Source organism: Sebastes umbrosus, chromosome 16 (genome assembly GCF_015220745.1).
Source record: "Sebastes umbrosus isolate fSebUmb1 chromosome 16, fSebUmb1.pri, whole genome shotgun sequence".
NCBI lineage: Eukaryota > Metazoa > Chordata > Actinopteri > Perciformes > Sebastidae > Sebastes > Sebastes umbrosus.
The window spans coordinates 896,969-915,460 of record NC_051284.1 but is presented as its reverse complement, the minus strand read 5'-3'; the positions used below and the strand labels follow the sequence as shown (position 1 = coordinate 915,460).

At 40.8% G+C, this 18,492-nt stretch overlaps 1 protein-coding gene across 1 annotated transcript in view; it reads left to right on the top strand.

Annotated features, from left to right (window-relative positions):
- Positions 1 to 18,492, top strand: part of myt1lb (myelin transcription factor 1-like, b) — a 180,762-nt gene that overhangs the window by 139,245 nt on the left and 23,025 nt on the right. Inside the window, 5 exon segments of the mRNA XM_037796754.1 lie at positions 309 to 416; positions 1,338 to 1,564; positions 4,491 to 4,777; positions 11,806 to 12,036; positions 18,124 to 18,245. Coding sequence (XP_037652682.1) covers positions 309 to 416; positions 1,338 to 1,564; positions 4,491 to 4,777; positions 11,806 to 12,036; positions 18,124 to 18,245 — 975 coding nt within the window.

Here is an 18,492-nt window from a genome sequence, read left to right as displayed (position 1 = left end):
GTTTTTTTCATTTGCAGCACGTTTCTGTTGTTGTATTTGTTTTGAGATTTTCACATGTGTTTTTGAATGTAGCACGTTTCTCCTAATGGGAATGTTTTGGGCCCTCTTGGGCCACCGTACAAAGTGATGAAAATGAATGATTTTGCATTTTAAGCGAATTCTTTTCGAACTATAAACAGGCAGATATGTACTGGCTGGCAAGTGCTCTAACAAGTCAAACATTTTACAGCATGTGCATTCAATGTAACATTAACACTTATCAAAATGTGTCTCAGATGCATGTTCCAATATGGCTTTCTCATTTTCAGTCTGTCAGGATGTCCCATTGCTGCAGCCGAGAAGCTGGCCAAAGCCCAGGAGAAGCACCAGGGCTGCGACGCCCCCAAGTCCAACCAGGCCTCGGACCGAGTCCTAAGGTAGTATTCACTCTTCACTTTCATATACATTACGGAGGTTGGGGGTAGAAAAATATGCGATGGAAAGCACATAGCAAACATGTCGTTCTACAGCTTCTAGTGCATATTTAATATGTGGCCTATGGTCACAAGGTGTTGGGTGTAAAATAAGTGCATTTTGTGATAAGGTGTGCTGACTGTAATCTGATATAACACTTAGCACGTAGAGAAGTGTTATCAGTCATGTTGGAATGTTTTGTTCTTTTTTCCCCCTGCATTCTGTGAAGCTATTGAGTCTCCCCTTTTTGTTTTATGTTTATGTTCTCCTGTCCCCAGAGAATACTTCCAAGAGGCTGCATGTTATTTCTGAGCTCACTATTGAAGGCAAATCGTTTTATTAGATTCTGACAAAATTGGCCTCATTTGTCATAGCGAAGGCAGAGCTTTTTCAACGAGAGTTTCTTTGATAGTCATGAAAATGCTATGATGAAAAGTCATGAGTAATTGTACATTTTATATTTATATCTAACTGAACATCAACAGCTTACATTTCATTTCTTCCTGGTCTTAGATTGAGGATTTAAATGCATATCAAATGATGAAAGCACATCAGAAGTATGCAAGCGCAATAAAAGAAATGTAGAAATTCAATTTTGACCATTTTTTATTGACTAGACATGAAAAACACTTGTAGCAGAGTTATTTTTTTGTAAAGCAAGAGGAAGAAAACCTCCATGCTATGGTGTATAATAAGGATGCCCCACACCTCTACCATCTACCAGCATCATCTTCCATATTCTAATCCTGGAGTATTCCCATAACACTCTGCCCCTTCCCTTGCATCTGCCCATTTTTTAACCAAACCCCAAGTTCCCTCTCCTTCCCCTGGGCAATATTGAATGCCTCGGTCCAACTTCCACCCCCTCGTCATTTATTTTCCAGGCCTATGTGCTTTGTCAAACAACTGGACTATCCACAGTATGGTTACAAGAACAATGTTTCCACCAGCACGCCCCGCTCCAACCTGGCCAAGGAGCTGGAGAAGTACTCCAAGACCAGCTTCGACTACAGCGCCTTCGATGGCAGTAACAACCACCAAGTGTACGGGAAACGGGCCATCGCACCCAAAGTTCACGGACAAAGAGACAGCTCCCCCAAAGGATATGACGGTACAATTTTATGTCAACGTCTTCATTTCTCCCACGGTGAATTTACTGTTTTAATAGTTGTTAAAACAAGATGGAGTGCACACTAGGGCTGTCAAAGTTAACGCGATAATAACACGTTAACACAAATTTGTTTTAACGCCACTAATTTCTTTAAAGGTCCCATATTGTAAAAAGTACGATTTTCATGTCTTTTATATTATAAAGCAGGTTTAAGTGCCATATAAATACTGTTTAAGTATTGAAGCGTTCAATATACAGAGAAATACACACAGCCCGTATTCAGAAATTGTGCGTTTGAAACAAGCCGATTTCTACATAAATCTACAATATTTAGACAATTACACAGTTTTAGACATAAACATTCTAAATGTGTCCCAGTTTATTCCTGCTTGCAGTGTATGCGAACAACATCAGCTGACAGGAGGTAAACATGGACCCAAGCTGTTGCCTAGCAACGCAATTCTGTTGCAATTGCAATTCCATTGAATTCTACTAAAACGGAGCATTTCAGGCAGAGGGTAAATACAGGTATATTCAGGCAGACAGTATGAGGAAAATAAAGTTGTTTTTTAACATTACAGCATGTAAACGTGTTCTAGTAGAAACACAAAATACAAATATGAACCTGAAAATGAGCACGATATGGGACCTTTTAGGCATTAAAGCTGAAGTAGACAGATTGGAGCAAATATGATTAAAAAAAGTTATTTTTATAAAACGATCGCTATATCGTGACAGTAGAACATGAAAAAGATAACCTGGAAAAAAATCATGTGTCTCTGTGTCATCCTGTGTCCTCTGGTGCTCCTAACGGCATCTGCAAGATTTCACAGACCGGAGGAAAACAAGCAGTCAGAGCTGATCTGAGGTCTGCTGTCAATCTGCCGTCTATGAGAGCCATCTGTCAATCAATCGCAAACTCCGACCAAACAGTGAAACTAGGCAGCGCTGATTAAATATGAATCGATATTCTGTTACTGTAATGTCTATTTCTCTCTTCAGATGTTCTCAGAATCATCTTGTAGTGCACGGTTTTAGCTGTAAAATTAGAAAGTTTGTGACGCCGCCGCCATGAAATCTGGTGAAGGAACGCCAAGTTCCGGTCACATGACCGGAGCACAGCCAATAGGAACACTTTCTCTCTGAAATGACCTGTGATTGGTCAAAGTCTCCCGTCACAGGCTAGATTTTCTAAAGCCTGAAAACAGAGCCATGAGGAGGAGCAGAAGTCTACTTTTCTCTCAGAACACTTGAATTACAATATGCTGAAAGGATTTTTGCCCAAATATGCCAAAAAATACTGCCTACTGAAGCTTTAATGCAACTTGCGATTTTTAGGTTGTAGGTTAAATAACGCTTCAAACTTACACTAAATTTTGGTGAGGAAAAACTGGCATGGCCATTTTCAAAGGGGTCCCTTGACCTCTGACCTCCAGATATGTGAATGTAAATGGGTTCTATGGGTACCCACGAGTCTCCCCTTTACAGACATGCCCACTTTATGATAATCACATGCAGTTTGGGGCAAGTCATAGTCAAGTCAACACACTGACAGCTGTTATTGCCTGTTGGGCTGCAGTTTGCCATGTTATGATTTGAGCATATTTTTTTTATGCTGTGAGGGTTTCTGGACAATATCTGTCATTGTTTTGTGTTGTTCATTAATTTCCAGGTACATTTCGAACAGATTAAAAGTGTGTGAATAATATGTGATTAACTGCGATTAAATATTTTAATCAATTTAGTTTAGTTTATTAGAATCCCCATTAGTTGACGCCATGATGCCAGCTAGTCTTCCTGGGGTCCGACACAGAAATCACAAACAATTTTATATATTAAATACATTCAAACATCACAAAAAAAAAAAATTGACAGACCTAGTGCACACTTAACACTATGAAAAGATTCCTTTGAGCTGTATCAAGCAGGAACATTTCAGGGTCGCAAAACTATTTTGTGGGATTTTCTGATGCGGCATATTATTTTAAATTTAGATAAGAGTGTCAATTATATTACTAAACCTAATAGAACTTTCTTTCAGGCCTATATTTTATGCATCTAAAATCTATAAAAGTCTGGCAGGCTTGCAGGGTCTAAAAAACACACTTCATCAGGCATATACTGCTGGTTAAACCCACCTAAACTTAATTTACTCACCTTTATGAATGGAAAAATAATTTACCTGGGTTTTATGGCAAGTAAATATGGAGGATAGAACCTGCCAAAATCAAAATAAATGAATACGTAAATAAATGACTTGACAAATAAATAAATAAATAAATATGCCATTAAATGCGGCAAAAATAATATTAAGAGTAAATGTAGCCATGAATTAATTGGTAAAATGTGACAAATTGATATTTCAGTTTTTAATTTGCTTCCTTATTTATTCATATTTGTATTATTTTCCCTTTATTTATTTATATATTTATTTTATTATTTATTATCACATTGAGTGACAGCCCCCTCATTTGCATAATGACGTAGAAATGCATAAGGAAATGTAAAAAGAATTGTGTAAAGAATAGAATACAGAAATAAATGTAATGGTAAAAGTATGGGGAAATAAATAAAGGGGGAAATGCAAGGGGGAAATCATGCATATATATAAATAAATACCTATGTTTAAAAATAAATATAAAATAAATGAAAAGGGAATTAATACAAAGATAAATAAATAAAGAAGCAAATAAAAAAAAAATCAATTTATGTCATATTGTATAAATTAATTAATGGCTATATTTGTTTTTAATATATTGTTTTTTTCTACATTTAATGATATATTTATTTATTTAGTCATTTATTTTTTTTATTTTGGCAGTTTCCATCCTCCATAGATAAAGCCATATAATATATCATTGTAAGTATAGTAGCAAAATGCATTCAGCCCTCTTTTCGTTTTGAATTTCTTTAATTTGACCCGCAGCCAAACGCTACTGCAAGACGTCCAGCTCGGCCAGCAGCACCACCAGCACCTACGCTCCCAGCAGTAGCAGCAGCAGTCTGAGCTGTGGAGGTGGAGGAGGGGGCGCCGGAGGAGGCAGAGGGGGCGGGGGCAGCAGCGCCAGCAGCACCTGCAGCAAGAGCAGCTTCGACTACAGTCACGACATGGAGGCGGCCCACATGGCGGCCACGGCCATCCTCAACCTGTCCACGCGCTGCCGGGAGATGCCCCACGGCATGGGGGCGAAGCCACAGGACCTGTGCTCGCAGGTAGGAGGGATCATTTCATGTCGTACATTCTGTCACCGAAATGACAAAAAACAAAATGACATCAACAGATGTGTTGTGGTGAGTTTTTGGTTTGGTTGAGCAGGGCACTCTTATTTTTTTAAATGACAGGAAGTTACAAACATCCCCTGATTTGACACTGCAGCCTCACATGACTCCACTATATATTCACTTCACCTTTGTAAGACTTTGGCCTCCTGCTGCAGTCACAACAGAGTCCACTGACAGATTATCTCTGAGCTTCCTTCATTATACTAATGCTGGCAGTGAGAACTGACAAAGAGAGGGAGATTTCAGCTGCTCACACCATACGTACACGTACACACACATTCCGTTAAAGACCCAGGCTGTGTCTTACACTCAGGGCTCAGCAGGGCTGTTTTTTATTTTCCATCTGGGGATCAGATAGGAGCGGGACGAAGCGCCGTTTGACACAGCGTGAGCCCAGTGTGTCATTTCTGAGGAGATAAGGTGACGGTGTTTCCGTATTATCTGTGCCCAGATGCTGAGCTGGAAAATGGGGGCCAGAAAGAGAGCGCACAGCGGAGGGCTAATGCTGGCTTAATGCTAATGTTGACAGCAGAGGCTGCCAGAGAACGAGAGCAAGGGTGAGAGAATTGAAAATAAAGAAAGAGAGCAAAGGAAGCCTTTTTGGTGGGAGGTTTCTAAATGTCACAGTACAGAAGGTGAAGAGAGGAGGATACAGGAGAGAGAGGAAAGAGAGGATGACAGCAGAGGAAAGTATGAAAGCCAAAAGCAACGTACTTCCAAAGAAAAGTGGAACGGAATAAAGTTGGCGGGAACAAACGCCTGAAGCAGTCAGGACTTCCTCTGGTCCTACCTCATTTCATTGTCTGTCCTTCTCCTGCTTCAGGGCCAGACAGGCAGGATGCTCTCAGGGCAGGATGGGAAGACGGGAGACTTCACAGGCTTTTTTTTCTTCTTCTTCTTCCTCTTTCATCTCAACACCTCACCTCGTGGCACACACTGTTCCTTTCTATGTCTGAATGAAACTTCACACACACATCTATTCTCGCCTCCTTGTTTCTTCAGCCTGTCTATCCGTCTGTTTCTCTGTCTCAGTCTGCTCCTTGAATTTATTCAACCAAAGTGTCATTTTCTCCTCTACACCCCCGAGATTGTTTCATTTGAATAACCCCCGAATCAACACTCATTCTACCTCCTACCACCACTCCAAATACCATTCTCAATTTCACACTTTAAAGTTGGTCTAAATATTTACCACTTACTTTTCCAAAAATATATCACTTACTTTTCCAAATATTTATTCATTTCTTTCCCAAATATTTCTTAGTTACTTTTCCAAGTATTTATCAGTTACTTCTCCAAATATTTATTCATTTCTTTCCCAAATATTTCTTAGTTACTTTTCCAAGTATTTATCAGTTACTTTTCCAAATATTTATTAGTTACTTTTCCAAATATTTATCAGTTGCTTTTCTAAATATTTATCAGTTACTTCTCCAAATATTTATTAGTTACTTTTCTAAATATTTATCAATTCATTTTCTAAATATTTACTTTACTTTTCATTGCATTTTGTTCACCTCATGTAGCCTTTATTAAGTGTATATTTAACATGGTCATGTTTCTTGAAAGAAATAAACTGACAGAGAGAAAAACAAAGAGAAAAACGGGTTATAAACTAACACCGTGTCCTAACTGAATGCAAGCGTCCGACTATCGCGCCGCATCGGACGCTCTTTGTCCACACTGAATCCGTTAAATCAGCACATCTGTTACGTCATGTAAATAAACCACGTAAAAAAAAAAATGGACTTGGACTTATATAGCGCTTTTCTAGTCTTCCGACCACTCAAAGCGCTTTACACTACATGTCAGTATTCACCCATTCATACACTGATAGCAGAGGCTACTAAGGTGCCAACTTTGCCCATCAGGATTTAATCTAAATACTCATTCACACACCGATGGCTATGCCTCCGGGAGCAATTTGGGGTTAAGTGTCTTGCTCAAGGACACATCGACATGTGACCCAAGCAGCCGGGGATCGAACCACCGACCTTCCGATTGGTGGACAACCTGCTCTACCCTCTGAGCCACAGCCGCCCTGCCGCCACGTATATATCAGCTGTGAGCTCCAGATCAGACTGGACACGTAACCATTTCAAAGATGGGTTAGTAATACTTGCTATCTTCCTACGTTTGCACTTTTTAATCAGAAAACACACGTTTTATTTGTGATATTTACTGATAATAACATACGATATAGCCAACAGCAGGTAGGTTGTTATCTAGTGATCTTCTCCAGCCAGCTGCCACCTTATTATGGTTTCTGTAGTGAAATGAGGAGGTAATGGAAGCTACAGATAACTCCTCAGGCACACCCTGCATCTTGCTAGTGCCAGGGTCAAAATGTGCATACAGACAAGTGCCGAGAAAAACAGGGAGTTAAACAACACATTAATCTAACAGTCTGACTGATTTCTTCATAAGCACAATTTAAATTAATAAAGACTCAATGTGGATGTTTCACTATCCAGTTGTTGTCCCTGCTCAGCCTGCTGTATAACGTAACATTAGTCCTTTGTTTTATTCCACGATACTGAACAAAATAATCCAAACAGTAGAAGAAGTAAGATGTGAGAGGAGACAGGATGCTTTCTACTCTCTTGGTCCTTTAATGCACCAGATTTGTAGGTCTACTTTCTCTCATTTTTTCTATTGAGCTAGATTTAAAAAAACACACAAACGACAAACGGAGAGGATCAAAACGAGGCTTCTTACTGAAATATTGTAGTGACGGCTCATATTTCCCAGAGTTTCCATAGTTGTCTCTTTGCGCTGTGTGTTCGTGTTTTATTTTAACCATTAGTGAGGTGGCTGTTATATTTTTTGACAGGTAGCTCGTAATAAAGTTTCACTAGTGAACGCTACGCATATACAGTAACTGCGAGTGTCAATGCCTGTGCTAAAAGTGTCAATAATCAAGTTAATATCTTCATTTACATCCAGGACAACTGACCCGGTTTTCTCGGCTCATTCAATCTAAACTAATCAGCTGTTCCTCTCAATATGAGTGACAGGAAAAAATAGGAACCGTGTATCCGATGGAAGCTCAGACAAAACGTGGCGCCGCTCCGTGTTGCTCGCGGCCAGTTGGGACCCTCCAATAGAAAACAATGTAATCAAACCCAAGTACATGTCCCAGTTGTTTCCTAAATGCAAAACTATCACTGTTTTGTGCTGTATTTTGCATTGCAGTGTTAAGTCCTTCCATTACCAAACTGTATGACTTAATCTTACTTCTAGCCTGGCTGTAAAAGTATTTCAGTTTAGTTTTTTGTCAGGAGAGAATTCAGCTGAGGGGGCACAGTGACCTTTTTGGACGGGCCTGGACCCCCATTGCCCACCCCTAACGCCGCCGCTGCATCTGTTGCTCCGGTTATTTCCTTCTTCCAAAACAGGGGTGAAGAACACCAGGAGTTGAGTTGAGTTTTCATGAATTATGACTGGTGTGTTTACTGCATGCCAAATTAATCAGAGCACACAAGGCCAAATATGACCAGTTGCTGACAAGCAATGTAGCGTTTAAAAGGTTATTTTATAAACAGTTTTTTTAAACACCTATGCACTTTTAAAAGTGCTAAGAAAATATATTAACAACTGGCTAACAAGTACAACGTTTGAAACCTTCAGCCCTAGAGAAGCTGCATTTCCCTGAGAAAAGGTACAACAATTTGTCCAAATAAAATAAGAATACTGGTGTCAGCATACTACATAAATATCAGGCATCCATGAATGTTTGTTAAGTTGGGAAAACAGCTTGATTTAAGAGAAATTGAGCCGTCCTTCTCAAGAATCCATGAAGAAATGTTGAGCACAGTGAGAGAAAGAACCAATAGAGAGGAGGACAGGCCAGAGAGGAGGACAGGACATGATGCTGGTTTTATTTTAAGACCTGGAATAGGTGGGCAGAAGTAATGTGGCGAGAATTCACATGTGACCTCTCACGCTCTGGCCTTCTTCCTCCCAGCATCTCCATGGCAACATAGGTCAGGGGTTACGGGAGGGCCAGAGCGAGAAGGGGTGGTCTCTAATGAAGGAGGTGGGGTGCATCCTCACGTATCATCCTCGTTAATTCAATATGAAGGGGTGGGTCATGTTAATTAGACGCTGACATACAATACAATGGCTGACAAGGAGAGGGCGGTCCACTGAGCATATTCACGAGGACAAGAGGAGTTGTGGCAACACACGATGAGGCATGTGTGCCATTGGATCTATTCCTCAGCAACGTGACCTTTATTTTACAAAGACTGTTTCTATTGTTCTTACAGTCCTTTACTCATTACTCATCCTCTGCCTCCTCCTAGCCAAACCTACTATTAAACTTTTACTGAAGTTTTAATAGTGAGCGTGTGTGTTGATAGAAGCAGACATCTACATCATGGTATGGAAGCCCATAGGGGACTTCATTAAAATGATAATGTAAACTTAAAAATTAAAATGTAATTCCACAATAGCATTATAATTTCCCATACTGTATATGTATGTGTTAGTTGAGTAAAAATGCAATAATCCCATTTTAGTTTTCACAGATTCATATGGGTGTTCTATGACCATATTAAAATGAAAAGAACAAAATGAAAAAGTAAAAACAAAGAAAATGAAATGTCAAATGCGTTTTCATTTCAATTTTGACTTAAACATTGCTTGCATAAGTGGAAAATCAAGGTACATTGTTTATATTGAATTTCAATTTTCAAATTTGAATCAACATTTGAATATTGTCCACTGTACGGTGGGGTACGACTTTGAAAATTAAATGCCAAACAGCTTTTGCATTTTAATTTTAATATTGTAATAGAACGCCCATATGTATGTAAAAATGGAAAATGAAAATTGGATTATGGTATTTTTATTTTTACTAGGGCTGTCAATCAATTAAATATTTAATCGCAAATTTGTATCTGTTCAAAATGTACTGTACCTTAAAGGGAGATTTGTCAAGTATTTAATACTCTTATCAACATGGGTGGAGGGCAAATGTATGTACTCGGAGACTCGTGGGTACCCACAGAACCCATTTTCATTCACATATCCCACACATACCACATACCCCAGTATGCAGAAATATTCAAACACACCATTTTAGAATAGGAGACAATAACACATTTATACTGCATGAAAAAAACTGCATGTGATTATCATAAAGTGGGCATGTCTGTAAAGGGGAGACTCGTGGGTACTCATAGAACCCATTTACATTCACATATCTGGAGGTCAGAGGTCAAAGGACCCCTTTGAAAATGGCCATGCCAGTTTTTCCACACCAAAATTTAGCCTAAATTTGGAGCATTATTTAGCTTCTTTCGTGACAAGCTAGTATGACATGGTTGATACCAATGGATTCTTTAGGTTTTCTAGTTTCATATGATGCCAATACCTTCATGCTAGCTTTAAAACTGAGCCTGCTACAACGCAAGTTATTTTATTGCTTTAAAGAAATTAATGGCGTTAAAACAAATTGAACGAGTTATTATCGGTTAACTTTGACAGCCCTAGTACAAATGAAAATGAAAATTGGGTTTATTGCATTTTTATTTTAATTTTGCACTAATAACACACACATTTGTGGAAAATTATAATGCTATTGTGCAATTACATTTTCATTTTCACGTTTACATTATCATTATAATAAAGTCTGCTCTTCTAAAGGTGCTCTTCTAAAAACTCAGTTTGTGTTGTGTCTGCTCAGCCTTATAGGGCACAGTCTTTGTATTTAGCACCCCATCATCTCTGTGTTTGTCTTGCATGATTCCCAACTTTTTTATAGTACATTTTATTATTCATAGTTAGATATTTTTCTCCACTAATTACCCAGCAGTGATAGTGTTTCTCTCGGTCCCAAATCTATCACACCCCCCACCCCCCACCCCCGTCCGTTTGAGTCAACGTGCGTCACAGAGGTTTTGGCTTCAGACACCAGGAAAATCCACCCCTAGGGACACTGTCGGCTGGAATCAGCATTAGAGCGGGCTTTCCTACTCATGAAAGGAAGCAAGGAGGATGAGGAGGAGATGAGAAAAGGGAGTCAGAGAGAGCAAGGACACAAACATGCATATGCCTACCAAAACATAAATCTGGTACATACAGTATGTGCCAGATGTAGATTAAGGAAAAGGATACATAGATACAAGCCTGCATTCAGGAGGACTGCTTAAGCCAGCAGTCAGTCTTGTTGGCTGTGGCCCACTTTGTCCCAGAACACAGTAGAGTTCTGCCTCTATTTTTGGGATTGCAGCAGTCTAGTTCCAGCCACTGCTGCTCATCACTGCTCTCAACCCCACCCCTAACCCTCAGCCACCCCCCCCCCCCCCCCCCCCCCCCCCGTGATGTCCACTCACATTAGGCTCACACGCAACACAAAGTCATGCACACACACCCTTCTGACTGCACAGAACACAGTATAGTGGGATGGAAGGAGAGAGAGAGAGAAAGAAAAGGAGGGTTTTGCACTTGTCCTTGAGTTGTGATGACCTCTCCTTCTTTTGACCCTCTTCTGAGTGTCGCACTACATTGCTACTGTACACCGCGAGCGCCTAATGTTTCATCCCAGTCAGACAAAAAAACAAATTGGAGTATTGTTTCAGGTATTTGAACTGCAGGTGTTCTTGATCCATCTTTCCAGACATCTAAAAAACTTCAAAAGTGAACACATCACTGGAGAAACAGAAAATCCAAGCACTTTTCATGTACTTCTTTAGTATTCACCGTGTATTCAGCTACTGTTTTGCCCGGCTCTGATCCTGGAATATGAATTTGACTGCTATTTAATCAGAAACTCACTCTCTTTTATCCCCTTCTCTCCATCCCTGCCTCCTGTTCTGTGCATCCTTTTACCCTTCGTCATAATCATCTTACTGAAAACACACAACTCAACCAACACCCACCTCTTCCACATACACTGACCTGACTTCACCCCCACACATACATGCACAAAAAAATCCACATCCACTTTCCAGAGTCCGGGTCTAGATGTTGATGAGAACGGTACGTTGGACCTGAGTATGAGCAAGCGTCTGTGCAGCGGCGGCGGAGGGGACTCGGTGCTCACCCCTCTAGAGCCCATGTCCCCCCAGAGGCAAGCTGCCCTGCTGGGCTCCCGCTGCTACGGCATGGGGGACGCCGCCGACTGCTGGGACCTGCCTGTAGACTACACCAAGATCAAACACATAGACGAGGACGAGAAAGAGGTAAAGGAGAAAACAAGAAGGGAAATGTTGGGAATTCACTTGACCACTAATGTCTGGTTGTGGCCAGATATAATACATATATGTTATGGATCATTTTTTTCAAGGAGGGTAGATCGCTGCCTCAACTTAGTCAGTCAGTATCTTTAACCCTCTGAGACCCGCGACCCTGACCGGCTTTACTGTCTTTCAGAGGCTGTAGTAGGTTCAGGTTTATAGCTAGTGAAGGTCCATATATCATATGAAACTAGAAAAAACCTAAGGAATCCATCGGTGCCAACCATGTTATGCTAGCTTGTCATGAAGGAGGTTAAATAACGTTCTAAATTTAGGCTAAATGTTGGCAAGGATAAACTTGCATGGCCATTTTCAAAGGGGTCCCTTGACCTCTGACCTCCAGATCAGTGAATGTAAATGGGTTCTATGGGTACCCACGAGTCTCCCCTTTACAGACATGCCCACTTTATGATAATCACATGCAGTTGTTTTCATGCAGTATAAATGTGTTACTGTCTCCTATTCTAAAATGGTGTGTTTGAATATTTCTGCATACTGGGGTCCCTAAACAGTGTTAGAATTACATAAATTGGGTATTACTGTAAAGCTGAGACTCTGATGGATCCAATGAGCCCAACTGTATTCATGTGTGATGATGTAAGTCCCCATAGGAGACCATTTTTTGAAACTTGACCTCACTGTCTAAAATGACCTGTGGTGACCTCTAGTATAATCACAGCCTCATGATAGTTTACAGCCACAAACTAGAGACCTAGAGCATTCAGAGGAGGGATGGATCAAACTAGAGACCTAGAGCATTCAGAGGATGGATGGATCAACTAGAGACCTAGAGCATTCAGAGGATGGATGGATTAAACTAGAGACCTAGAGCATTCAGAGGATGGATGGATCAAACTAGAGACCTAGAGCATTCAGAGGATGGATGGATCAAACTAGAGACCTAGAGCATTCAGAGGATGGATGGCTTATGGTGTTCCTCAAGGTCTTGGTTTCTTAATGTGGTATTCTGGAGGGATTATTGATCATTTTTATCAATTCTTCAGGGGTAAAAAATGGTTAAATTTAGCACCAAATCTGTGTAACAAATGGTATCAACCCAAAAATTGCTGCAACAACTTATGGGACATAATAGAACATGGGGATGACCATCATATACTTCCATCATAATGTTTCTAAACCCTTATACACTTTCACAATATATTTTAAATAATTCATTCATTCATGTTTATTTCTGATTTATGACTAGAACAATTTGACACACAGTGCTGAGCTGCATCTCAAATTAATCTTCAGGTTCCAGCTTTCAGATGATGTACACCACTTCTATGTGACATCTACTGTTGACCTGCTATCTCCCCGTAAAGACCCCCTGGACCTCCCTAAAAATGACTAAAACTATTGTGGGTCTCAGAGGGTTAAAATATAGAAGAAGTTGCCTGTCAATGTTGAATCACCTTAAAAAGATCAATAAAATGGTGCTATATGAAGCAGAACATATTTTGTCATCATTTTTATGCATACTAATATTTATTTTTGATCGATCACGTATCCAGTCTCCTTTAAGATGTTCATGGCGATAACAGGATAGACAGAAATGATGACAAGGGATGAAGAGAAAATGACAGCTAGTTGTGCTGCTGATGATAATTCTAAAGCAGTAGTATATGATGCTTTGTGCTTTTGGAAGCTGATAGACAGTACAGTTGGCATACTGTCTGTTCAATGTGCCTCAGCCCAAATTATTTCCCTCCAAGCCGTTGATTCAACACACACTCTCCAAGTCAAACATTTGCATTGCCGTCTGATTGTCTTCTAGGTTTCGCACCTCCCCATCTTACTCACTGTTTGGAATCATTAGAAAGTCATATTAGGGATTTTTTGAGGGAAACCTAATGAATTGGCATGTTAATTGATGTTAGCGTTGCCATGCACAGAGGTATCTGCTCTGTTTGTATCATGCTCCCCGCATGCTGGCTTTCTGTTTTTACATTTCGCTCTTCTCCAAAATGAATTATGCAAAGTAGCACCTTGGGAGGGAATCGGAATAGCTCATCTCATCAAAGAACTGCTGGAAATCAATGCGCCACTGCTGGGCGCGCCTGTCGGTGTGTACAGGCACATGCATGCCTGTTGGTGTGTGTGTGAGATGTGAATATTCATATGATTGTGTGTGTGTACCCACGTGTCTTTGGGAGTGCGTCTGCGTGTATATGCCAGTTCCATCCCTAGCCTACTTTCCGCTCTGTATGCATGCATGTGTCGTTCTCCTTCCTGTCTGCCTCTCAGCCTGCGCTCCCTTTAATTGGAGAAGCTCGCTGGCTGACCCAGCATCACACTCTCGGAGACAGCTTGAGCGCTGGATAATTTGGGCTGTATCTGGACCTGTCTCTTTATGGGCATTACTGTATGTACACTGCGAGCACAGAAGAAAGGGAAGAGGATTTTTGCATCAACAGCCGTCGTGCCCTGGCTGCATGCACTGCAGACAAAGCACAGCACAGCACAGCACAGCATAGCCAGCAGCGGTCTGACACTACGCCGCAGTGCCATCTAGTGACCAACTGGTGCATTACACAAGTAGAAACCAGCCAACTGCCTGAATGTTCTGTTCTCGCACGCACACAAGAAAGCTCTATGAACATGTACAAACCCACGATTGAGCACACACACACACACACACATTGTTCTTTTGGCACTGAGTCATTATTTCCTCCCAGGGAATCTATTTCCTAGCCCTGTCAGACTGACAGGTGAGGCTCAATAGTCACACAGCCTCAACCATTAGCATTCAAATTGACAGGACTCTATGGTCTGACAGACGTGCGTGTGTGTGCGTGTGTGCGCGTGTGTGTGTGTGTGTGTGTGTGTGTGTGTGTGTGTGTGTGTGTGTGTGTGTGTGTGCGCGCGCGCGCGCGCGTGCGTGCGTGCACTTGTACTTGTACATATATCTTTGTGAGGACCAATTTGAGTTTTTTCAAAGGGTTCAGACTTGGATTTAAGGTTCAGGTTAGAATTAGATGTAGTTTAGGGTCAGGGTTGGAGTTAGGCATTTAGTTGGGATGGTTAAAGTTAGGGTAAGGGGCTAGGACAGTCATTCCCAAAGACTGGGTTGAATCCATGAATGTATTAATTGAACTGGATCCAGCGTTGGAGGCTCCTGTTCATTCCAATTAGAGTGTCTAAGTGGTGCATGAAGGCAAAATGGCTCGACTGCCGAGTGATAAAGTACCCAGATCATCCGGCGATCTTCCGCAACCATTTGGCCCATAGAGCAGGAGCAATAGTGTTTCCTTTAACTCCACCTCCCAGCCCTCAGTCGGGGTCTCATTCACATGAACGTAGGAAAGGAAATAACTCTGGAGTGGAACATCAAAAAATAAGAAAGTTCCTGGATATCCCACCAAACATGGGTAAACCATGCACACACACTTTAAAAATTAACTTGATTGATTTACATTTCTATAACAATTGCGGGGGCACCGATATTGGACCATTTACAGTACTGACAAAAGATATTCAAGTTTAATTAAGATGCATGTTTGACGTCACTATTCATCCTACTCTACTTTATCTTTAATAGTTTAGAGAAAGCCAGAAATGATTGTGTTCCTGTACAATGAACCTAAACAAGTAGATGTTGTTCAAACAGCACTGACTTTATGCAGTTAGTTCATAATTAAAATGAAATTATAGACCAACCAAGTGCTCGTTCTGGGAAGTTGATTTACCACAAAAAAAATGATCTACTAAGTTACAGACGTCTCTTTCCCAATGTAAGTCTATGGGGAAAAGTGTTTTTGGGCCCAATGGCATCACGTGACGGACACGGAAGTTGTAGTACCGCCGTCTGGCCACTACGAAAATTTGCTTCAAAGCCCGTCGCTCTTCCTGAGTGCTGGGTCAGGACCCAAAGGCAGGTCGCAGGAGACTTTATTATGATCGCCAAATACATTTTCAGAATTCTTCTAGTCTTTTACTTATCATTTATATCTGCAGTTCACCTTTGAGCCACATGAGGGAGCTTGAATGTTCGTATTGTTCTGATAATGGTAGCCTACTTATAACATTGAATCTAATGTGAAAGGCTAGCGTACATTCTGTTTGTTTTACTGATGAGAGGAAATGAAAAGAATGAGATAGCCTATTAACTCTACCTAAATGCATTATATAACCTGTGTATAGGTATTCAATAACACATGCATAAAACAAAGTTGTGATTCATCAAACGAAATGGCTGGTTTCCCTATTCAAGATAATATACTGTAAGTTGATGCAGAAATGGCAGTAAAAATGGTCAGGAACGTTCATTTACGCACAAATTTGCTCTTCTCATGATTTATAGATAAGGCCTATTGTGAATTGGGCCGCGATGGTTTGTGGGTGCTCGGAGAAAATGTGGGATGACTGGAGATCATTCACATATCTTCTGGGACAGTCTAGTTCTGCAGGGATTTTGGCAAGATATGAAAAGGGAGATTGAAAAAATAATGAAAACTGCTATCCCAATGGATCCTGTGTTGTTTTTACTTGAGGAGCCACCCCAAAATGTAGAGGGTAAAGACCAAGATCTATACTACCCATACCTCTACTGGTTGCTAGAAAGATGATAACTGTAAATTGGAGAAAAGCGCTGTCACCGACACAAGCCCGATGGACTCAGAGACTGAAACAAGTCTGCACAATGGAATATATGACAGCAAAATTGCAATTGAAAATGGACATTTTTCGACAAAGATGGACTCCAGTTATGACATACTGGATTAGATAAATGTTAGGATGTGGACAGATATACTATGGAAAAAAATGAATAAGATAATGAATGAATAAAGAAAAAAAAAGAAAAGTGGGTCCCCAGAAAAAAGTTTGGGAAACACTGAGTAGGAATGCATTGTTAGATTAGATTAGATTAGATTAAATTAGATTAGATTACATTAGATCAACTTTATTGCCATTGCACATACTACAAGTATAATGTCCAATGAGTGTCCTCACAAAGATAGAAGTACAGTTGTGTGTGTGTGTGTGTGTGTGTGTGCGTGTGTGTGTGTGTGTGTGACAAAGGAGTAAGGTAGGCGAAGGAAAAAGGCTGTTTATTAGAAATTCTCTAGATCTGAGTTTTCATCATGTGGCAGTTAACAAAATGAATTCTGACTGACTGTTGAGTGCATGTATTATATAACAGTGATTCTCAAAGTGGGGACTGGGGACCCCCAGGGGTCTGTGGCACTCTGTCAGGGGGTCCACGAAATAATAACCTATAAGTTATAAAATTGTGCTGCATCATTAAAAAGTACATATCTACAGATGGGGATGATTTGTGCCAATAAAAAATGCATATTGTGTCCATTACTCCCACCCACATTAGCTTTGAGCCAATAGAAACTCTGATGTGATTATGACACATCACGTCAACCTGTCATGAATCAGTCACTTCACTCAGGGAGCAACAAACCGTTCCTGCTGCTGCTTAGCTTAGCTTATTAGCCGGCTAGCTCGCCGGTGAGCATGGAGGAATATTTCAGTCAGTCCACATCGTCCAGTGATACTAAGACCAAACTAGCTAAATTGAGAAAATATGATGACCGTTATATCGAGCGACAGCGACGGGAGACTAAAATCTGTGTCTTCAGGTGAGAACGAAGCCATGAAGCCGGCCAAGCTAAAGAGACATCTGATTACAAAGCACCCGGAATATCAGAGCTAAACAAAGTGGTGTTAACATGATTCACATTGAAATGTGTTTCTGTTCATCACTATCAAACAAGTCTCAAGTATTTAGGTTGAAAAGTTTTAGAATACAAATTGCTCCAATGGCATCTAAGAGTACAAATGGTTGAAAGCATCATGCTTAATAAGTGTTATGATTATGAGGGCTCATTGGAAAATGTTCTCCCCTTTAAAGTGTCCCTGTCCCCATAAAGTTTCAGAACCCCTGTTATATAACACAGTATGTGGACATAAGCATGGTTTCTTGAAAATGTGTAATGATGGAGTCAGAAACAAAAGAAGATCCCTCTTCATCTCTCTCTTCCTCTTCCTTTTGTCTCCCCTCCCGTTCCCACCCAATCTCAGCCGGATGATCTGGACCCGTTCCATGACCTGCTGGAGGACCGCTCCTACACCACTGATGTTAACATGCCCAGCCCCAAGCCCAAGTATGTCCACTGCAAGGAGAGTAAGAAGGACCTGATAACGTAAGAGCACTCCTTCTCTTCCCAACACATCCACCTGACCCCACCTGCTTCTTCTCCCCACTCATGCTCTGCTCCCAACCACTGCCCCTTTTTCTCTCCTTTCCCCATCCCATGCTGCTGGCTTGCTGTATGACTTTTATTTAACAGCTTTATCCAACACATTCTAACTCCCAACTCATCAAAAATCGCCGCTTGGTCAGTGCCCCTCAGCATCGGAGACCGATACACGGGGTACCCCTCTTGCGTT